This window comes from Nelumbo nucifera, chromosome 2 (assembly GCF_055504915.1).
Source record: "Nelumbo nucifera cultivar China Antique chromosome 2, China Antique-T2T, whole genome shotgun sequence".
Taxonomy (NCBI): domain Eukaryota; kingdom Viridiplantae; phylum Streptophyta; class Magnoliopsida; order Proteales; family Nelumbonaceae; genus Nelumbo; species Nelumbo nucifera.
This window is the reverse complement of record NC_142650.1, coordinates 63,047,996-63,071,950: the sequence shown is the minus strand read 5'-3', so window position 1 is coordinate 63,071,950 and position 23,955 is coordinate 63,047,996. Positions and strand designations below refer to the sequence as shown.

Here is a 23,955-nt window from a genome sequence, read left to right as displayed (position 1 = left end):
AGTGAAAACATCTCACATGATTAATAATATATAAGTATGGGAGATGTTCCCGATACATGAAGAGCAGATCCAATCTCCCCACAGAATGCACCCCACAGCCTATCCCCTTTCGTGCACCGGGGAACATCTCCTGTGCTTGTCATAAATAGATACTCCCAATGCACAGATGAGATGGCCTGTGGGGTGCGTTCCATAGGCAGTTAATCTCATGTCCTTTTCGCCTTAGAACATATAAATCTTGAAAAATTGTCCAAAATAAAAAAAAAATCACCCAATCAAACAATTAAGCACAAAAGTTACGGCCTTCATAAGTTTTGAATACATTATGTGTTGTAACCTGCCACTCAGTAATCAGGTCAAGTAGGTTAATGGACAGTTGAATGGTTTTTTGTCAATTTCCAGGTCTTAGGAAAAACTAGAGCCAAAAAATGGGACAGGACGGTTCAAATAGTTTGACCATAACGATGAGTTAAAAACCTTATTGCTAGACTTATTCATGGATCAGGTAGCCCGATTAGTTCATTCTTTTTGAGGTTTAGACAAAATTTTAGGTCTATGGGCTCTAGCTCAGGCTCAACTTTAAACATTGGGCTTGATTATTATTTAAGCCGGGCTCAGACTTTCTCAAATAAAATTGACTTGGGCCAAATCCGACCAGAATTTATTACAAATAATAATATATATATATATAATATAATATATATTATACACTATCTTATTAAATTATTATCAAATTAATATAATATTAATTTATTAATTATATTATAATTAGGAATTGAATTTTTATGTCCAATTAGGCTTCGGGCTTGGGCTTTATGTAAGGGCTGAGCTCGGGCTCAGGCCAGGTTCAGGCTCAGGCTTGGGCTGGATATTTTTTATTAATAAAGAGGCAAAAGCCATAGGGTGTCTTGCAAAGGTTGCCTTTGGTAAATACACAAACCATAGGGCGTTTCAGTGAAAATGGCCCTTGATTCTTTCCGAGCGAAGTAAGAACTAAGAACAGCCGCCCCACGGCAGTCTCCTCGTTCGGAAGAAGATAGAGCTTGGGGAAGGCGAGTACCACTACCTGACTACCTCAATGAGTTATCGTCGTCAGTTCATTTTCGTTATGCACAGTAACGGAGCCAATGGGACATGGTGTTCATCGTTTTAGGCCAATGGCGCATCACACCCGCAGCCGACTTCCGGCACTTACATTTCACAGGTTCTCTGATAAGATTCAGGCAGAAGGCAGTTTTCCGGCAAATCATCTCTCTTCTACAACTCAAGTAAGCAAATTTTCCGGTATCGCCGAAAAATATCCTCTAGTTCTACTCACAGAAAAACCATTTTCAAGAGTAGGATTAACAGACAATTTTGAACAGGCGTGTAGAGATCGTGAAACCCTTTTGTCTCTTTTTCGGGATCCAAAAATAGCACTTAGTTTTTATGATTCTATTGATCATCAAAAACCCATTTTCATTACAGCTACTATTGTACATATACTTGTCCTTTCGGGGATTTATCGGCCTGCAATGTCGATTTCCAATAGGTTTTTGGGTAAGTATTCCGGAGATATTTGTTGGGTTTTCTTCGAATTCGTGAAGGAATTTTTGGATTGGGATTCTAGGAACAAGGTGTGTGGCATTCTATTAGAATGTTTGATTCGTCAAAGGAAAATTGCCGAAGTGGTTCAGATCTTTCCACTGATGAGGGAGCACAGTATTGTGCCGACGGTGTTTTCAATTAATGTGGTTTTGAAGGAATTGCTCCGTTCGGGTTTGATGACGGACTTTTGGTGGGTTATTGAAGAGATGAAGCAATTGGGTGTTGCTGAAGATGTTTATACTTGTGGTATTGTGGTCGCTGCATACTGTGAAGCAGGTTTGTATGATAAGGCATTGGATTTTGTAGGGAAGATGTGGAATTCTGGACATAATCCAAATTCTGTTGTTTACAATAGATTGATTGATGGGCTTTGTAAAATTGGAGAGATTGAAAGAGCCAAGATATTGTTCACGGAGATGGACAAGAAAGGTGTCTCACCTGATTCATGTACTTATAATATTTTGATTAGTTGGTATTGTGCAGAGGGTTTGATAGAAGAAGCGCTACTGTTGTTTGATAAGATGGCACAAGTGGGCATCCATCGGGATCAGATTACCTATTCTTCCTTGATTAGCGGGCTTTGTAAGAAATCAATGTTCCAGAGAGCAGATGAAATATTAGAAGCAATGAAAATAGATGGTTTGGTCCCTGATGTAGTCTTGTATAATCTTCTTATCGGGGTCCATTGTAGAATTGGAAATTGGGTCAGAGCATTAAAACTGGAAGTGGAGATGATTAGCTTTGGAATTAGACCTGATACTGCTACTTATTCATACCTTGTCGATGGTCTTAGCAGTGGAGTTGAAGTGTCAAAACTGGGAGAGCTTTTGGAGGAATTCCAATTAAGTGATGGTAGTTTGGATACTGTTGTGTCTGATGCCTTGCTAACTATTGTTTGGAATAAGGGGAAAATTAAAGAAATGTTTTACCTCTGTTATAAAATGGACGAAAAAGGGCTTTACCCTGGTGAAATAATGAGGGCCAAGATTTTAGTTGGTCTTTTAAAGCAACAAATGGTGGCAGAAGCTCATCAGTTCTTTGCAAAAATGTTTAGGAAAGGTCTTATCATGGATTCATTTAGATCGCCAAGTTCTAATCTAAACCAAGACTCTCAAGGTATATATGCTTCTCTTATTTCCAAGGATAACTATGCATGTAATATTGTTATTGAAGGAATGTGCAGCCAGGGATTGGTAAAGGAAGCTGTAAACATTCTGAAGCAGATAGAACTTGGTGGAACTTTCATTGACAAAGCAATTTACTATACAGTTATGGATGGCTTGTGCAAACAAGGGGATACTAAAAGGGCAGAACTACTTTCTCAGAAGATGTCTGACAGTGGAATTAAGCTAGATGCATATGGTTACAACATATTGATTAATGGTTATTGCAAGAAAAAATTGACGGATGCTGCTTTTCTGGTTCTTGATGAAATGTTGCTTAAGAACATTACTCCAGACTTGGTCACTTACAACACTTTGATGAGTGGTTTCTGTAGAAATCATCAAGTTGGGAAATTGAGGGAAGTATTTGCCCATATGATCAGAAGGGCAGTGGGCCCTGACCAGATTTCTTATAATATTATTGTAGATGGTTACTGTAGAGAGGGTGATATGAACCGAGCTTCTAAACTGATAGAGGAGATGGAGCTGGTTGGTTTTTCACCTAGTGCACTGACCTATGGCTCTTTGGTTTATGGATTTTGCAAGGGTGGAGATCTTGACAAAGCCAAAGAAATATTTAAGCAGTTGATTGAGAAGGAAATACCACATGATGCCTGCATCATGTATAACATTCTGATGGATGGATATTGCAAGAAACGGTCCATTGATGAGGCCATTTTACTCTTTGAGGAGATGTCTGAAAGGAATGTTAACCCTGACTTGGTGACATATAACATTCTCTTAAATGGACTTTGTCACAATTCAAGGACAGATAAGGCTTTGCACATGCTTTCTGTAATGATGGAAAGGGGTATCACCCCAGATTCAATTTCTTACACTGCGCTGTTAAATGGCTACTGTAGAGATGGAAAACTGGAGGAGGCATTAAAACTGAAGGAGGAGATGAAAAGATCAAGTCTGACTTTTGATGATGTTGTGTATTCATCCTTGATCAAGGCACTTTGCAAGGAGCGGCATATATCAGAGGCTGAAACTATTTTCTTTGAAATGAAGGACCGGGGGTTTTCTCCTAATTTTTTTACATACAAAATGCTTATTAGTGGGTGCTGCCATGAAGAGCGGATCCATGATGCTTTGACATTCTGCGAGCAACTGGTTGCGGATGGCTTGAATATTGATGCTGACACTTGTATTGAGATTCTAACTAGACTTCATAGTAGAAATATGCTCCAAGAAAGTAAAAAATTTATGACAATGCTCTGGAAGGGAAACTCTTCCAATTTAAGCACATTTAACGTTGTTGTCAGTAAGTTCTGCAAGAAGGGGAGGATTGACTGTGCCCTTTGGGTTCTGGACCAAATGATTAACCTGGGATTGGAACTGGACTCTCATTCATCCAGTTTCCTGATTTGTGGACTATGCAATCAAGGAAATGTAGTAAAGGCAGAGATAATTTTCAAGGAAATATTGGACAAGGGAGTGCTTCCTTCTACTTGTGCTTACAAAATTCTAATTGATGAGCTATGCAGGAATGGTCTGGTAAAGAATGCATTTGAACTTCGTCGTAGATGTGTTCAGAGGGGATTTCTGCCTGAGAAAGGCTCTTATAGCTTGATTGTTCAAGCAGTCCAGATGCTTCAGAGGAGTCATTTGGGAAATAAACCAATTCATGATGTTCAAATGTTGGAAGATGTTGAAGTGTCTGGTTAATTTTGTGGCAGAGTATTTATCTCATTAAGATTCATTTGGGAAATAAGAGTCTTCCTGATGTGGTCTTTCAGCTGGTGCAAGCAATTGTGGTCAAAACCCATAGCAGGGGTCTTCCTGCCACGGAGTTTGTATTGCCCACGAAAGGTGTGTTGCCTGTTCACTTTGTACTTATTACCTTTCACCATGAAGTTTATCCATAATTTAAACTGCTACATTGTGATAAATTTTGTTTTTTTTTTTTTTTGTTTTTTTTGTTTTTTTCGCGAAGACTGCTAGTTGTTTTTGTGCTAGACAAACCATCTCCAAGAGGCATGATGAACACTACTTATGTGTATTCGTAAGAGAGTAATAAAAGCCTTTTGATTACATGTTTATAACTTATTAAATACTTCACCATTAAATAATTTCTTTTTGATGTTCCTAAAGTTTAAATCATAGTTGTCATTGGCATCACCTAGGTGATTAGGGCTGTTCATTGGTTGGTTCGGTTTGGTTGCATTTAATTTGTCAACCAAACTGAAAAGTTGGGTTGACTTTGAGGCCAACCGAAACCAACCAACAAGGAGGGAAAACCGACCTCAGTTTTTCATTTTGCGTGACATTGGTTTAATCAGTTTTAATTAATGCAAACCAAAATGAATGCTTGCAGCTTAAAAAGGTCAATCCTAAATAAGTGGGCCCAACCTCTAATTATGCTCCCTACACTTATGACCAATTGCAATCAGCTAGTTGCAGTGTCAATCACTATTCTTGATGAATAACTATGCTGTCTCTTCAGTCTTCTCTCCTAGTCTCATAGATAGGGGTGGCAATTTCTCTCCCAACCTGTGGCACCCATGGAGGAGATTTGTTGAGTAAGTTTAATGAGGCTAGACAGCCTTCAGAGTTTGGGGATTGTGTTGGTGTGACTTTCCCGAAACGGATCTAGGACCTCGACCCGGGTCAAAATAACCCAAATACCCGACCCACTCAGGACTTTAGAAGAAATAAACTTACCAAATCGGCCAGTGAACCTAGGTGGTCCAATGGCAAGCAGATACAGTGCAGCCCTGTTCGGTTGGAGCCGGGGTGGCTCAGCCAACCTCCTATGCAAACTGAGCGGAGGGAGCTCGAGACTTCAGTGCATCTGTGTTCTCAGTCTCTTGATGTTGAGAACCGAGGTGTCAGCCAGGCCAGGGTGACATCCCTATCTCGTCATTCTGGGCTAGTGAGTTTGAAGAAGGTTGATCATCGGCAGCAGCAACAAATCTCCCTTTCCTTGGTGCCTGTGAATGCTAAGCTGTTGGAGGTGATGCCACTAGCAGTGTTGGAGTTAGAGGATCAAAATGAAAATCTAACTAACAATCTTGAACAACCCAAAATGCTGGAGGAAAGAGAGAAAAGCCCTGTTGTGATGAAACGAAGTGAAGACAATCATTAGAAAGAAATTAAGGACAAAACAAACCTCGTGACAAATCAGGAAGGTAAGTCGAGTAACAACTCTACTCATTCTTCCTCTTGGGTTACATCTAAGCTATTAGGTTTGGGGAATTTTCTAGGGGTTTCGATGGAGGGTATGGAAGCAGAAACAGTAAAGTTTTTGGAAGAGATTGTACAAAGAATTCTTATGGAGAGGGGAAAAATGGCGGCGAAAAACGGTGGGACAAATTCCTAGAGGAATAGGGAAATGATGCATCTTACTTGGGGCCTGAATGATAAGGCGGGGAGCAGCGAAGGGGTTGTAAGGGGGTCGAAGAAAATTTGAGGTGGGGGGTGTTTGCTTTTTCGAATTCTTCTTTCTATGGATTTAAGAATTTTATCTTGTAATGTACGAGGCCTGGGGTCAGGGAGAAGAAGAATGGTGGTTTGCGATTCTGTAAAGATGTCGGAGTCGAAAATTGTACTGCTTCAAGAAACAAAAGTGGAGAAAATAGATGCTGGTATTATTCAAAGTGTTTGGGGAGAAGGACAGGTTAGATGGAAGGCAAAGGTAGCTACTGGGAGTGCAGGGGGCCTTTTATGTCTTTGGGATCCCTCTTTATGTAGCTTGATTTCTTGTAGCATTGGGAATTTCTCAATTTCTTTAGTCATGAAGCTTCAAGATGGTAATATTATTCAAATCACAAATGTGTATGGTCCAACAGTCTCAAATCTCAGGGCGGGCTTCTATGAGGAGTTATCAGATATGAGAGGCTCTTTGGCCTATACTTGGGTATACTTGGGTCATTGGTGGTGATTTTAATGTAACTTTATTGGTGGAAGAGAAGAATACAAGGAATGGAAGAATTGGGTCGTTGAGGCGGCTTGCAGATTTTATCAATAATATGGAACTTATGGACATCCCTGTTCATGGTAACAGATTCACCTGGACAAATAATCATGAAAACCCCACCCTTGTGAGGTTGGACAGGTTCATGGTATCTTCAAACTGGGATGATGTCTTTCCGGACTTTAGGCAAATCACCCTTCCCAGACCTGTTTCAGATCACAGTCCTATCCAACTAATTTGTGGGCATTGGGAGAAAATCAAAGCTCCTTTTAAATTTGAAAATGCTTGGTATGAGGAAGACAATCTTATTCCGTTGATGAATGCTGTGTGGGAAGATATTCAGGTGGAGGGATCAAGCTCTTTTATCTTGGCAAAAAAAACTAGCTGCTATCAAAAGAAAATTAAAAATTTGGAGTTTGGAGAAAAAATTAAATTTGGGGATTGAAAAGAAAGCTTTATTGGGTATCATTGAAGAAATTGATAGAGCTGAAGAGATGGGTCCAATTTCTGAAGAGTTGAGGCTGAAAAGATCTCAAGCAAAAAACAGCTTTGACAAATTGGTTGTGAAAGAGGAAATAAAATGGAGACAAAGAGCTAAGACCACTTGGTTAAAGGAGGGTGATAAAAACACACATTTCTTTCACAAAATGGCAAATGCCCGAGCTAGAGTTTCAACTATTAATAAGTTGGTGTGGGAAGATAGGAGCGGGGACTTAGATTCAGAGATTAAATCAGTTGCAACTTCCTTTTATAAAAAGCTCTACAAGGAAAACTGGATGATAGATCCTTTCCTTCTAATCTTCCTTTCAGGAGCTGAATGAAAATCAGAAAATATGGCTTGAAAGACCTTTTACAGAAGAGGAAATTAGTGCAGCAATTAAGAAATTAGAAGGAGATAAATCGCCTGGGCCGGATGGTCTCACAAACCTTTTCTATCTGAAATGCTGGAATTTTGTGAAAGAAGATTTGATGAAAGTGTTCCAAGCGTTTCATGCTAATGCCTCTCTGCAAAGAAGCTTGAATGCTACACTTATAACCCTCATTCCAAAAATTGAGGGGGCTGTGAACATTAAGGATTTTAGGCCAATGAGCCTCCTGCACAGTTTTTACAAAATTTTGGCTAAAGTCTTGGCAGAAAGAATGTAAGGGGTGTTAGGCAGTATAATCTCCAATAACCATAGTGCTTTTGTGCTAGGGAGGCAGATGGTAGACTCAATTTTAATTGCCAATGAGTTAATTGATTCTAGAAGAAGAGAGGGAACCCCAGGTGTAATTTTTAAACTTGATATTGAGAAAGCATATGATTTCCTGAATGGGATCAGATTTAAGGTTGGTAAGGGGGACAAAATCAAATTTTGGAAGGATCCCTAGTGTTTAGAGGGTTCCTTGGCTGATGCTTTTCCCCTACTGTTTCAAATTTTTGTGAATCAAAACTCTTCAATTGCTGATAATGTAAGCATCTTAGGTGATTCCACCATTTGGACTCCTCTGTGTAGAAGCTTGTTTGATTGGGAAGTGGAAGAGTATGAGGTGCTGTTGGGGCTCCTTCAAAACTAGAGGATTGATATGAGTTTAGAGGATGAATGGTCTTGGAATGGAATGCAGATGGTAGCTTCTCAGTTAAATCCCCTGTTTCTTAAGTTGTGCAGATCAGGGCAGGAGAACTTAGTCAGGCAGATTTGGAATCCAACTAGTCCCTCCAAGATCAATTTTTCTAGTCTGGACAATGGCTCTTGATAAATGTCTGACTAAGATTAACCTGGAGAGACGTGGTATTTAGATTCTGGATCTCTCTTGTGTTTTGTGTGGAAATCTTGCAGAATCTACAGAGCACTTGTGTATCCATTGTCTGGTTTCTTCTTTAGTCTGGGACATTTTCTCAAGGTTTTGGAGATTAGCTGGTCTATGCCAAAATCTGTGAAGGAGCTGCTGATGTGTTGGAGAATTGAGGGTCTCAGTAAGAAAGGAAAGATTGTTTGGAATACCATTCTGCAAGCTGTGCTTTGGTTCATTTGGACTGAAAGAAATAACAGAATCTTCTGTGGTCAATTCAAAAGTCCGGATGAAGTTGTGCAGAGAGTTGTGGGCATGATATGTTCCTGCTTGTCGGTGAATGAGGAATTTAAAAACCAGAATGTATCTCTTTTGTTTTGTTCTAAAGCAGGGATGAATTTGTAATCTATTTTGGGCCCAGGCAGAATTAGTGGTTTGGGCCTTGTTGTATCTTTCTTTATATTCTGAATAAATTACTTTACCTTTTTCCAAAACAAAAAATATATCACCCAACCCATTAAGCCCACCCAACCTGCCCATTTACTTAGTGGGTTGGAAATGGGTTGAATCACCCATTGGATCAATTTAAATGGGTTGGATCGGGTCAGGTTGTGGATATCCATTGGGTTAACCACTAATGATACAAGTGTGAATTCCTTGGCCATTTTTCTTTAATTTTCTTCATTTGAGTGAAACAATTTATAATTAATGTATTAACTTTCTGTTAATTATTGACTAAAATTAGTTTTGGTTTGAGTCAACACAGTTCACCCAAACTGACATGAATCCAAATTAAGTCAAATGGCCCGATTTGGTTTGATTTGATTTTGGAGCGAATGGCCTAACTGTACCCAACCTGAATCAACCCAAACGACTTAGCAATCTAGACTGACCCGATCTGGGTCGACCAGATCCAACTCTTATTCAGATCATTCGGGGCACCCCGACCTGACCCAATTTGGACTTGTTTAGGCCAGACCAACTTTGATTTGAGTCTAGATGGCATGCTTGACCCATCTCGATTTGGTTGGGTTGGGCAGCTTGGCTCAAATTGACCCGGATTGAGTCAACTGGGGCAATCCAAATTCATACTGCTCAGACTCAACCCGACCCGATTTGGATACGAATGCCTCAGTTCAATCCAGTTTGGGTTGACCGGTCCATCTGAATCCAAGCAGTTTAGACCCAACCCATTTTTTGCTGGTTTGCCCGAACCAACCTGACCTAGGTCTAGATGACATGGTTGGCCCTTCTTGATCTGGTTCGGCTTGGTCGGCTCAGTCTTAAATATGAACTCGTGCCTGACTTGATTTGGCTGGCCCGAGTCAAACCAACACATGACTGGACCGGTCTAGTTTGGACCAACTGGTGTGGTCCAAATCCAAACAGTTCGACCACTCTTGATGTGATTAAACCAAATATAAATCCAATTAGATGGTTCAAGTTGGTCCAACCGATTTAAATCTATGTGGTTCGGTCAAACCTGAAACCTGGACATAATGGCTCCAAGTGATTAATTATTTTTTATTCTCCTTGTAAAAATAATATGCATGTAAAGGAGTTGGTTTTGGGTAAAAAGGAGTTGGCTTTAGTTGTTGTGTAAACAACAACCACTATTACCACCAAGTCATGAGTCATGACCAACTTATTGTTGAAAAGGAGTTGGTTTTAGTTAAAAAGGAGTGAAGGGAGAGATGGGTGAGATGACAGAATATGGAGAGTAGCAGTTGTCAAACAATAAAAAAGAGACAAAATGCATCAATGCATCATATGTACTTACAAAAGGCAATAAGGCTTATATGTGTGTTGGTTCAGGTTGGTTTCAAGTCGGCTAACAAAAGGCATAAATGCAACCGAATTGAGTCATTGGGTTCTTTCATTTTCTAAACCAAGGCTGACCAAACCACTTTAGAAACTGAACATCTTGGGTTGGATTGGTCCGGATTGGCCGGTTTATAACATCTTGTGAACAGTCCTATAAGCAACTAGGTGCTTTCCTAGCCTGAATGCCTTGACTTATATAAAAAGGCACCCATCTAGGTGATAAGGTGCTTCCCTAGGTGACAAAAATCACAAGGCAAGTGTCTTAATGGCTGCATCTTAGCAGTATCTTGTTGATACTTAACTCTACTTGTGTGAGCTTGTCTTACACTGCCCGCCGGTCCCAAGCCCGGATAAAAGAGTAGGGTTCTGTCAAGTTGGAAGCTGGCATAAAACTTTTGCCTAAGTCTTACATTCAAAGATCCTGAATTGTCTTTTCATGTGGATATGGCACTAAACAGAACGGAATGGGGAAGCAGGATTCATGTAGCACACTAAATAATTGGGATAAGGCTTATATGATGATGATTATATTTATCACTTATGCTTCATTTTAAGGTTTTACTATTGAAATTGAAATGATCCAAGGGTTTTGAAAAGAGAAATAGAAAGAAAGATGGGATGGTTAAAAGTGGTTTCTTCTTTTTTTCTTCAGGTACTCTCTCTCTCTCTCTCTCTTTCATATGCACACACACATTAAATAAAACAGTGGCTCTACCCCTATTTTCTTTTTCTCTTTTTCCTTACTCTATCTTAACTTTTTATTGTATAAAATTATAGCCTTCTTTAGTTTCCAATTGATATGAAAATGCTCTATAAAATTCTTATTATGTTGTAGTGTTATTTTTGAAAATATTGAAATTAATAAATTCTAAATAATATTTTTTTGATAGGAAACGGTAACTTTCATTAGAGAATTGAAAAGATTACAAACTTACCACCCACAAAATGGATGGAAAAAATCAAAACTTACAAACAAGCCCAAAACAAAGCCTCCCTAGTAACTCCTTGCTTATCTAAAGTGTCAGCCATTCCATTTGCTGACCTTCTTACCCATTTAAAATGCACCCTATTTTTAAGCTAATAATCTCTCTTAGAGGCTGTCTAAGAGATCAAACTCCCAAGTTTCCAGATTGCATCCACTCTATTACCAGCTTGGACTTCTAATTGCTGCATTTCCCATTGTTTTGCCAGTCTCAAACCTTGAAGTAAGGCCATTACTTCTGCCCTTAATGAATCTCCCACTCCAATTGGGCCCGAGTGGAGGGCCAAGACTTTTCCTTCCTCATTTCTGAACACACCCCCAACTCCTGACTGACCTGGATTACCCAAGGAACTTCCATCAAAGTTTAGCTTCACCCTGAACTGAGGCGGTGGTACCCAACATTCTTGTACCACAGGGGAGGAAGGAGAGGATGCAGTTATAACACTCCAATTTCTAATTAAGTCAGTTGAGGAGAAGTCCTTGAAGAGATGATGTACTTTCAGCCAATACATAACCTTGATGGTGACAACCTCAACAAGTGCTTCCTTGGATTTTTCTTGCCCTAGGAATTGTTTCTCTCTTCCCAAATTGACCAAAGGATGGCTGCTCTTGTTATTCAGCACATTACCCTGCCTCTTTTCCTTGGTTGTTGGAAGAAACTAGAGTAAAAAAGGTTCAACACACCCGGGGGGGGATTCCATCTGCAACCAAACAATGAAGAGAACCAATCCCAAAAATAAGAAGCAAAAGGACAAGAAATCAAAAGATGAGTTTCCGTCTCACCATTTCTTAAGCAAAGGTAATAGACATGTGGGGAAAGGCACCAGTCTGGCCTTTTTCTTTGAAGTACATCCATAGTATTGATGTTTTGAAGAGCCACTTCCCAGCAAAAAGCCCTAACCTTTGGTGGCACAGGAGAATGCCAAACTTCTTTAGCAGGAAAGGAGACATACACAATAGAAGATTGAGCTAAGGCGTTGAAAAAAGATGAACAAGAGAAAGTCCCTAAAGAAGACTCTTTCCGAATTCTACTGTCCGGGCAGGAAAGATCTAGGAAAACTGAACTCAACGCAGTGAACAACTCATCTGCAGAAGTCAATTCTGAATCCCTCAACCCTCTTCTCAAACCCAAATCCGAAGTCCCCTTAGGCACACGAAGTGAGGAGATGGTGTTGAATTTATTTAGGGAAAGAGAATACATTACTGGGAATCTATCCTTAAGGGGGGTGTTCCCAAGCCAAAGGTCCTCCCAAAACAGAATTTTATTACCTAAGCACACATCAAATCTGATGAAAGACTGAAAGGAAGGCAAGACACCAACAATTGCTTTCCAAGGGGATAAATGAGAAGCCCTAGGGTCAATGCCAGCATCCCATCCATTAGCTACCATCCCATGAATACTTTCCACCACCAAGTGCCACAAACTGTCCTGCTCCAAAGGAAATCTCCACAACCACTTTCCTAACAAAGCTACATTTCTTAATCTGATATTGCCAATGCCTAGACCCCCTGCTTCCTTTTTTCCTAAAAATTACTTCCCACTTCACTAAATGGTTCTTTTTTGAATCACCCGGTTCCCACAGAAAGTCTCTCATGAGCCTTTCTAACTTATTGGCAACCTTGCATTTTAGATATGATGAGTTGCCATGTTTTAGGAGGAAACTAAATGTTCTTAATAAAGAGAGTTGTTATTTTCCAATTTATATTCATGCTGATTGGCCTACAAAACTAGGGAACTAACCTATATAAAGTTTTATTGCCTAGGTGACATATTGGTGCCCGCCTAGGTGATAGGCAACTAGGTGCTCCACTGTCAAATAGAACCTATATGCCTTGACAACTATGGTTTAAACCTTCCTTAGGGAAACCTTCCTTATGGTTTTGCCTTTATCAGAATATATTTGGTCTAAGGGTTTGAATGCTTTTGACTTACCAATCAAAATGACTGAAATTTTTGAGTTCAGAAGCCATGCCATATTTCTTGATTTATTCTTAATTAAATAAGCAGTATTCAGTTTCTTGGTGTCCTCATCATTGATATCCGATATATATGTATGACAGTGGTGCACAAACATGCTTATCAGCGTCCAAGTAAGATTTTCAGCAAGTCCCAGCTTAATATCTCTTGAGACTAAGAGCGGATTCTTAGTATCTTGGATGTGGAATGTCACATTTTGGGTGGGAGTACTTCAGTGAACAAATCTACTGGATTGGCTCTCAACAAGTCTGCTAGGTGATGGAGAACTTCATCCATCTATTTGCATGTATATAAGCTGTTAGTGTGGTGGTATATTTATCAAATTCCATTTTTCTTTTATTAATTAGTTTCAGGAATATGGAAGTTAAGATTCTGGATAATTTGGTGTTGGTTTTTAAGACCTTTTGCTTCTCTTACCAAGTTAGTTCTTGTCAAATCAAGTTATTTGTAGTTTATGGTGAAAATATCTATGCTATATAATGCAGATATTTGTCTTGGTTTCTGTGTAGACCCTAAAAGCTAAACCACAGTTGTATTATATATTTAAGGTTTTTGTTTTTACCCTTTTATTAGTATTGTTTTTGAAAAGGTAAAGTACTGCTTTTACCCTTTTATCTTGCTCACGTGCATAGAATGTGCTCTTACACTAGTTTATTTTAAAGTTGATTCTTCTGCTTCAACGTTTTGATTTTTTTTTTCTTTACTCTTACTTCCTTTCTCTTTTTTCTCTTCTCTGTTAAGAAATGATTTCTTCTTCTAAAGGCAACTATGCAATTGGCCATATGCCTTTTGCAGATTGAAGTTGTAAAACTCTGCCAGAAAATAATTGGTCAGATGCTTTTTTTTTTTTTTTTTACTTTAATCAAATGTATTACGTGAAAGCTTATATAAGGACATGAGTCCTGGCATCTGAACTACAAAAGTTATTTCATTGCGATTAGTATGCTATGTATTCTGATCTCAGGAACTGTTTTGAGTGGTTTGGATGCTGGAGACCTGCCTAGCATTTTCCATTTCTTAGACCAAGTTAGTAGTTGGCCCATAAAACTATTGACTGACACATAATGATTGGTTCTTCTGATTTCAACCATTTTGGTGTACTTTGATCCAAAATTTGAACTGACCTGGAAAAGTTGATTCTTGGCTACCAGCTGACCTGCCTAGTAGATCTGGCTTCGATAACTATGAAGAGAATGAACTTTTCTTGTAGTGACTGGTCCAAGTTTGAGCTTTTTGTATTAGATAGTGGTGGTATAGGGCCTTCGAAGTCTGAGGATCTTGGTGCCATTGTTAAAGCTCTAAAATATTGGTTGCATTATAAATTGTTAGCCATTGTTAATTGTTTTATTATCTATCATTTTGTATATAAAAATGAAAATTTTTTAGTCTCTTTTCTCACTACACATTTTTTTTCCACTGTTGCCGTTTGATAAGTTCCCATTTTCCAGTCTGACCACTTCATGAAACCATTTCTATCTGAAGTTATTTTTTTGATAGATAAGGTAATGTTTATTGTAATATGTCAAAAATTCAAGGCCACAGGCTCTTATGCAGTGGCTTTAAATAACTAAAGTTAGAACTAGTGTTTAGAAAACTGGACCAGACCGGCCGGTCGGACTGGTTGAACCATGACTAGGGTCTTGGAAGGTTCGGTCACACCCCAAGAACTGTAATGTCTAAAAACCCAGTGAACCAGTCCCGGTTTCATGAGATTGCCTGGATGACCAAGTAATTGAAATTCTAAAATGAATGTGACAAGACTTGAACCCATAAGCTCTTATTTTTCATATGTTACTTAATTACCACTAATCCACCTCTTTACTTATGCTATTTAATCTTTTTATTGTATATAGTACTTTATTACATACATATTTTAAAGAAAATGTAAATTAAGAGACTTGAACCTTGGTCATTTGCTCTAAAAATTAAAGAATTTGCCATCCATCCACCATATTTAAGTATATTAAAAGTTATAAAGTATATTATGTATAGTATTTATATAACCCGTAATATATATACATATATGCCACATCATCATGGTTCGTCCCCGGGTTAACCTCTAACCCATGAACCTCTCCCTTCTCCGGTTCTATGACTGGTCCGGTTCTCTGAACATTGGTTAGATTCGTTAGAACCATGTAAACCATATGCATGTGTTGTTGTCTGCTCCTCTTTACATTAAAGTCAAAAATCATTTATTCCCACTGCATTTGAAAATTATCAATTTTCAGACACAAAATCTTGAATTTTTTTTATGGTAAAAATAAAGATACTTGATTGAAAGAAAAATGTATACAAGTAGTATATGAGCTTTGTGGTCCAGGCACCAACAGCCAACCAAAACAACCTAAAAAACTCAACACTACTAATGACGGCCAAAATGCCAACCTCCAAACATCCACTTTCTAGACCAAACTTTAACACCAGCCCCTCAAAATCAAACTAAATAAAGAAAATCAAAAGACCTGCTAAAGCAGAAACAAAGTACAGAACACACAACCCATCTCTACAACGGAACTGTCAATTTCCTCTGTGTTATTTCTCAAAGATTTTTTTTTTCCTTTTTGTCTCAGGATGGTGATTACCCCATGAATGGATCTGCTTCTTTATTTATTCTCCAAAGGAGTTGATCCAATTCCTGGTATGGAATCACTTCCGTTTATGATTATAGTGGTGATGTTTTCCTCACACTAATGTTAAATCCATAAAATTCTATAGCCAGTTTAACCCTCCTTTCTTCCAATTGTCACCATTCTTTTCATCTGTCTCTGTTTTCTCAAATCAGTAAGTGATAGAAGATATGGTTAGGTATTTATCTATGAGTACGTGTGTGTGTGCTCATGTGACTGTGCATGTGTGAGCACTTGCATGTTTTGTATATCCTTCTGTTTCTTCTACCCTGAATCAACGACTCCTTTTAACACAAACATGATGGATTCATTTCACACAACTAGCTTGAGGATGCTTAACAAGTATGATAATTTTTGTTTGGTTAGGTAAATACCATGCATCTGATTAATTCATTGAGCATATCTGGACACTGTATTATGTTATATCAAAATAATGCTTCTTCTATTTGAATGTGCCAACTATGGACTATCAAATTAATTTCTTTTTTATTGTAATCATCAATGAATAAATTGATACTTTGTTTCTTAATCTATGTTTGCATTTCTATTACCAGGTAAATTCATATGTAACAGCTGTGAAGCTCCAAGGCATGCCATGTGATTTTCTTGAGAAATTAATAGTTATTCCCTTTACATGAAAGGAATTGTTGCTGGTCTTCCTCATGCATGGACCAAAGAAGTGGAGGTGGCAGCTACTTTATGTTGGGTAAGTTCACTGAAAAGCTAAGATTAGTAATGCAATGTCTCAAGTTCTTCTTTCACCTCTTTTTAATTCCAGAGTATTGATGGCTCTTGGAAGGAAGAATGGTTTTTGGGCTGTGGAACCAAGCCATGGTTCTTGTGGCCCATGAGCTTGCGGTGTATTAAGTACAGAAGTTGTGCAATCTGTGAGCATTAAAAATTAGGTGCTATGTCAGGCTGTTTCTTTCAGGGAACAATTGAAACTGCAGGGATGGTGGGATTGAATCAGAACTCCATTGAAGTGTTGCCCATTTTAATTGTGACTTTCCTCTGCAATTGTGAAACCTTGGACCATGGTTTTTAAAAACGAACCAGTCAGGGTCCGGTTACCAGTTCGAACGGTCCGACCGTTCGACCCGAACGGCCGGCCCGTTCTGTCAAAAAAATAAAAAATAATTTAAAAAATTGAAAAACGGTCAAAACTGTTCGAACGGTTAACCGGCCGGTTCAGCGGTTTGCTGACCAAAATCAACGGTTTTGGGGGAAAAAGCGGTTTTGGAGGAAAACGGAACCGGTGACCGGTTCCCGGTTTTTCCGGTCCGACTGTCTGGTCCGGTCCAGTTTTGAAACCAGTGCCTTGGACATCAAATGTTTCTAGATCCTCTGGATCTTCGTAAGAATATTCTGGATTAAGGTATTACCAGGCACGTCTGCACCCTGAATTCTCTAATTCATTTTTGTGCCTTTTCATTTGGTAGAAAACCACTACTTCAACTGTTTTGAATATGTTAATACAACAAAAAACAAGTTATTTTCTTCACAAGTAACAAGTAAAATCAAGTGCCTGCTTTTAATTTTTTCCTGTTCTTTAGCTCTTTTTCTTTTGTTGTAGTCCAATACCTGAGAAGATCAATGCGGTGTGAATGTTGTTATGCATTATCCTCATAAGGTTTTTCACAAAATAAAAAAAAACTTCATCATAGGGTAGGAGTCCTCTATTATTTGAGGTACATAAACAGAATACTTGCCTGGACTTTTAATCTACTTTCGAAGGGCTATCTAGTGCATATCTTAGGCTCAGCAAACATGGAAAAGAATGATTAGAATGGGGGACTTTTATCTCCAGCTTCGATTGTCTTCCTTGCCTTTTGCCTTTCTTTAATCAGTCCCAAGGATAGGGATTTTGATATCTCCAGATCACCATAAACAGACCGACAGTGACCTGCTTACCAACGTATATATGATCCTTTCATTGAACCATGCCATAGACAGCTTCATTGAACAATTATTTGCTGATCATTAAGTTGGTTATTGCAGGTCTTTGGTAATGAAAAGCTGCAAGAATTGTGTTATTGGATAACTAACAAGATTTTAAAGATAATGTCTGTGGCCTATTCGGTAGTTTCCTTTGAAGTTGTTGCAAAGATAGTTAAAGCTCAGTTTATAATTAGTTAGAAGCCTTGAATTTCCCCTGTGGTTTCTAACAAATACTGAAACCTCTCAGTTTTCTCCTAATCTTTATGCATCCCCTATCAATTGATTTTGCCATAAATGAGACTAGGGGTGGATTCGAGCCGAGACGAGCTGAATATTTGAGTATTCAGCTCAGCTTAGAAGAAAACTACAAGGCTCGAATTTGGGCTCGAGCTTGATTCAAACTATAAATTCAAGCTCGAATTTGGCTCGACTGAAGAACTCATATGCTCGAGGTTTGGTTCAGCTCGAGCTCGACAATGAGCTGAGCCTATTCAAGCTCGAATTCAAGCAATTCTGTCCAGAAAATGACGCATCTACATTTCCTTTTGTCAAATTAAACCCTCTTATTGTTTATATTCTAGAAAAGGACATATGTCACGTATCTATATTTCCTTCTTGTGCTTATTTATTTACTTTTTTTAACCTTAACAGTGTGGTCAATGACCAATAGTGAATGCGTAATCAGTTATCAGGGCCTATAGCTACAGGCCCTACACTACGGGTCCATTACACACTTATCCTTTGAATGAGCAAAATTTTAGACCTAAAAGACTGGTTCTAGTGTGGGAAACATGTAATTGGGTGAAATCTTCACTACATGTGGGAATATATATACATATCAAGTTTCTTTACTACATTCTTGGTATAACCATTCTTGGAGTGAATAGCGTTCCAAGTCCTCATGAGAAGATGCTAAAAATGATCCACGTCTTAGAATTATGCTTGGTTGGAGAGAGTCCCAGTTGTTTATGTAAATCTGGTCAAAGCTTTGATTTCTCATAGGTGATGAACCGGTAGCAGTGGGCATGTACAAAGTTAATTGCTACATCTTTATCAGCTCGAACAGATAACAAGTTAATTCCTTGTCCTTCATGGAAATATCTCTAACATGATTGCTTCCATATTCAGTACACAGGCTTAATTCTAAGGATGTAGAAGGGCTGGGTATTACTACTTTTGTGGATTATATTTTTATCTATTGACTGGTTTTTGGGATGCAGCAGTTTTTAGATCTAAAGTTAAACAAACTGAAAGATAGACATGAGTTCTGTGTGGATTATATTTTTATCTAACATTTTATTATTTGTACTGAAGTCCTGGTGTCTCAGGCTCCTATGTTTACCATATCCATATTAACTATATGAAGTTATGGCCATGTAAACATCAGAACTAGTTTAAGGCCCCAGTAAGTTCCAATCTTGAAGCTGAAAAGGAAATTTTGTAGTCTGATTCTGTGCAAAAACTATAATGTGTTAAGCAGAGCCAAAGACACCTTCAAGTTGATACTTAGAAGATGATGTATAGAAAAATATATACTAGCAGGTGGCTAGCAACATTTTCTCTGGTCAACCAAGGAAGTGAGGAACCCTAATCAAGTCTTGTATTTTCTTTGGGCCAACTTCTGCCAAAAGAAATTAAGCATCAAATGTCTACATGGTAGAAAGATGAAAGCTGGAGCCCATTAAGCATATTAGTTCATCTTCCTGTACATAACATTTTAGTCTCTTACAACAATCTCCCTTTATCACCTTTTTGTTAGCTTCGTTAAGTATGACAGTCCCTACAACATAACATTTATGAAATCCCTGTGCCTTTCCAAAAAATGTGATCACTTTCCTAAAACAATCCATCCTATTCATCTCTCCTTTGTTGTGTAAATAAAAGAGGTGTTGATAATTATTAATTGAGATCCAAATTTGAACATTAACATCGATAATTATGCCCTGAACCTTGGAGATTGATGGAAAAAAGTGGAAAGTTACACATTACCCTAAACTTGATTGTGATATTCAACTAGGTGTTAAATTGGACTATCTTTGATATGCTTATCAGTGAGATCCATCAAGGGTTACAATCTGGGTATGTTGGGGTAGTCTAAGAATTCACCTAAGTGAGTGATCATAATGATAGGATTGGCCCCTTGGTTAGACAAAGTGAATGATAAAGTTTACACTATCTCTAATGGAAACTTAAACTATCGACAATGAATTTCAACCGTGTTTGAAATTTGATTATATATATATTAATGTTTTATGAAAAATATTGGCAAAATGTTTTAAATCCCGGGATCCATTCGAGTTGAGAGTGTGACATTGCACTTGGTAGTCAGGGGAGAGGTTCTTTTTTGTCAGGTAATGTTTGATTAATATGGGTTGAGAGGTTAAGTGTAAGAGACAATTACATGGATGATTATATGATGAGCTTTATCTTACTTAAACCCATTATCATTGGGTCTTTATGGGATGCAAGAATTTAATGATCATTTAGGAGTAAATGTTGGGCCCACATTGAATCCATAGTGATGTGCTAAGGAGTTCACTGTGTTTAGTAGTGAATTCGGCCAAGCCTTTTCACAGAAACTGGACTGAATCCATATGGATTTATGCGAGGTCATTGTGGGGTTCCACACCATTCAAATCAGGCCTATGTTGGCCATCCAATACCTTGGATTAATTAAGCTGACACATGACAACTATTCTTATAAGAAGATAATGTTTATCTCTAATTAGAGTCCATATCTGATTTAGATCTGGATTATCTCCTAATTTAATTAGGACATAGTTCTATAAGAGATTATAAAAGAGGAGGGGGGTGAACCAGCCAACCACAGTTTCATACTTTTGTAGTTTCTGGTTCTCTCTACTCTTCTTTGTCTCCTAGATTTAGTTAGTTCGACATCAACTATCTAGGACTAATATAGATAAGTTTTCATCTGATTTTTACAAGAAAAATTAGAAGTATATCAGACTCATCTTCCTCAGTTCGATCTAAGCAGTTAGATCTCAGTTTTATAGAAAATTGTTGTTGAATCGGCTTTAGGTATACATTGCATCATCTTCAGTGGATGCTGGTTTTAGGACTGATTTGTGTATGAACTTCCACCTTGGGATCTATATTTGTGGAATCTATATCAGGTATACATCTCTCTCTTTGTTTGGTTTTAAATCTGATTTGGTTCAGTGCAAGATCGATTCGAAAAAATGCAGTTTTCTAAAACATAGGGAATTCGATTCTCAAAAGGATTAGGTAGTGAAAATTCACCCAACCATCTAGCATGGTTCATCCATCCATAAGATGGATCCTAATTCTTATAACAGTGGTATCAGAGCACTAGTTTCAACCCTTGGATTGAACCAAATCGAATTTGAACCAAAACTCAAATCAACAAGAACTAATATAGTCGATTTGAGTAGTTAGTAGAAACTTCTGAGAATTTGGTTCTTAGAGTGGACCAATGGTTTGAAATTTTTTATATATATTCTAATATATTATAGAATTGTTCTATTATGAATTATTGAATTATTGGGTTGAAAGTGCGATAGAGATTAAACTCTTGATGGTGGTAATATTGGTGTACACCAAATTCATTAATTTGATTATTTAGTCTATAATTAATTATTTTTATTTTCTAGAAAAAATGTATTAGTTTTTCTGGTGTAAGCAATAGAAATTAAGGATTTTCTATTTTTTTATCGGAGAAATCGCTGGAGCTTGCAAAGAAGGCAGAAATTGCAAATGGAGATTGATTTGTAGATTGCGGTTTCGTAGGGATGCAGTTTTTGTCCGAATTGGATTCGGACCATCACACTATCAGTCATAGCCATTTATTTATGATTATCTGTTTATTTATTTGTTGATATGATTGTGAATGATAATTGAATTTCAGATCATTACATATATGGATTGATGTAGGGGTGAGCATTCGGTTTATTTGATTAAAAACCAAATTGAATAAATTGAAATTTTAAAAACCAAAATAAAAAGATGAAAATCGAATCGAAACCAAATTACAAGAAAACTGAAATAACCGAAATCAAAATTTTTGGTTTGGTTTTCAGTTAAAAATCGAATTTAATTAATATATAATATTATATATTATAACCTATAATATATATTATGAAATTGAATTTCATTATAATACATTATATAATATAGAAACAAATAAATATATAGAATACTATATACTATATATTATATTTTATATTGTATATTATATTATATATTACATATTATATAATGAATTTCGATTAATTCGAGTTTTTTGGTTAATCAATTTCTAACTATGAAAACCAAAACCGAAAATCGAAATTCCTAAAAACCGAATAAAAGAAATCGAAACCAAAATTTGGGTTTGGTATTTCGGTTTTAACCAAATAATGCTCACCCCTAGATTGATGCATGTTTTGGATACCAAACACTAGGCCGATCTGAACTAGTTTTGGTCTAATCTTGTTGGCACGAACATATGGTTCTTTGAGTTCTGATCACCGCCCATTGGATCACTATTTGATTGACCCCAAATCGATTTGGGCTAGGGGTTTGATGACTCATTGCATGAACCAATTCGACTTATACTTGAAAAACCCTTTTATGTTAGATTAAAGCAAGACCAACCAATTTCAGTAATTTTGTAGTTTAGCCCATATATCAAGATAAAATTATTAGATAATTTGATCCATTGATAGGTTGATCAAGTGTTAATCTAAATGGATCTGGTTTTTACAAGTTTTAAAATTAATATGGATCAATTATGCATGTGTTTGTGATGTATTGAATGAATGTGATTCATTCATAGGCTATATAAATGCTTGGCCTATGTATCGACTTATGTGTTTCCCTACGATCATCATGACTGAGTCCACATGATTACCATGATGCCCATGGACCATTACATGATCTCCTTTTTTAATGGATCCCTTAAATAGCTTCCTCTCCAAGAGGAACCTCACGGGAACCCTAACCCATTAAGGGCCCATTTGAATATGATTTTAGGAAAGTTAGTAGAAGCCACTATGGTATGACCTAAATTTGACCTAGGGACTGATTTATACATTCCCACATGATTAATATAAGTGCAATGAGATAGGTGCGGGTGAGTATTCGGTTTTTTCGGTTCAAAACCGAACCGAAAAACCACAATTCTAAAAACCGATTTAGTTATATGATAAATCGAAACCGAAATCGGAATATTTGAAAACCGAAAAAATTGAGTCGAAATTATTTTTCGGTTATTTCAGTTAGAACCGAAATATTTTTGTTTTGTTGTGAACCGGAGCCTAGAGTTGGAGGAAGATGCATTGATGCAACGGCAGCTGGAGCAACTCTTTTGTCGACAGCAGAACCTGGAGCCTGGAGCAAGTCAGTCTATGTTTTATCAAAAATAGAGAAGAAGAAGAAGAAGAAGAAGAAGAAGAAGAAGAAGAAGAAGAAGAAGAAGAACGACGGCATAGAGTCGACACTCGACGACAGTCGGGACTCTGGACTTCTGAAGAAGAAGAAGAAGAAGAAGAAGAAGAAGAAGAAGAAGAAGAAGAAGAATAGAGTCGACACGCGACAGTAGCCAGAACTCTGGACTTCTATTGTAAGCCTGTAAGGCCTATAACTAGCGCTTGGCGGTGAAGATGAAGAACCGAAGAAGAATGACGACAACAGTTCAGCATTGAAAGACCGGAAGAGCGCAACGGAAGTCGGAAGTCCCTGAGTGTAGATTGCAGAGTGCCTAGGGCTGGGACTAGGAAGACTCTAGAGTCTGGTCTTTGTCTTTGCTTTGGACTTCTGGAGTCTAGAACTGGAACTTTGGAAGCACCGAAGCATAGCGGACTGTGCACTGTGTGACTATGGAACAGACGACGAACAGTGGAACGATTTGAAGGAAGACGAAGAGTTTTCCTATTTTGAGTGTTTTCCACGAAAACTTTTTGTGTGTAATACTCAAATCAGTCAAACATTTACTTTATTGCTCATTATGATTATGGATTGGTAATTGGAACTACATGTTCGTGATCTTTGATGTATAAAGTATAATCATTAATTAATTAATTAAATAAATATTAATATAAAATTATAAAATATAATATAAATAATATTTAAAAATATAATTATAAAACTAAATCGGTTTTTTCGGTTAACCGATTTAACAAATATGTTAACCGAAACCGAAA

At 37.6% G+C, this 23,955-nt stretch overlaps 1 protein-coding gene across 5 annotated transcripts; it reads left to right on the top strand.

Moving 5' to 3' along the window:
- The first annotated feature begins 927 nt into the window (after positions 1-927).
- On the top strand, positions 928-23,797 carry LOC104607686 (uncharacterized). 5 transcript variants are annotated; one of them, XM_088898437.1, is made up of 4 exons: positions 928-4,565; positions 13,310-13,481; positions 16,411-16,562; positions 23,070-23,797. In XM_088898437.1, the coding sequence occupies exon 1, from the start codon at positions 1,128-1,130 to the stop codon at positions 4,419-4,421; it is 3,294 nt and encodes a 1,097-aa protein (XP_088754563.1). In that variant the 5' UTR covers positions 928-1,127; the 3' UTR covers positions 4,422-4,565; positions 13,310-13,481; positions 16,411-16,562; positions 23,070-23,797. The 5 variants fall into 5 exon arrangements, with proteins under 5 accessions (XP_088754563.1, XP_088754561.1, XP_088754562.1 ...); XM_088898435.1 differs by having other exon boundaries at positions 23,032-23,797; XM_088898436.1 differs by lacking the exon at positions 23,070-23,797 and adding an exon at positions 17,855-19,658.
- Positions 23,798-23,955: the final 158 nt, after the last annotated feature.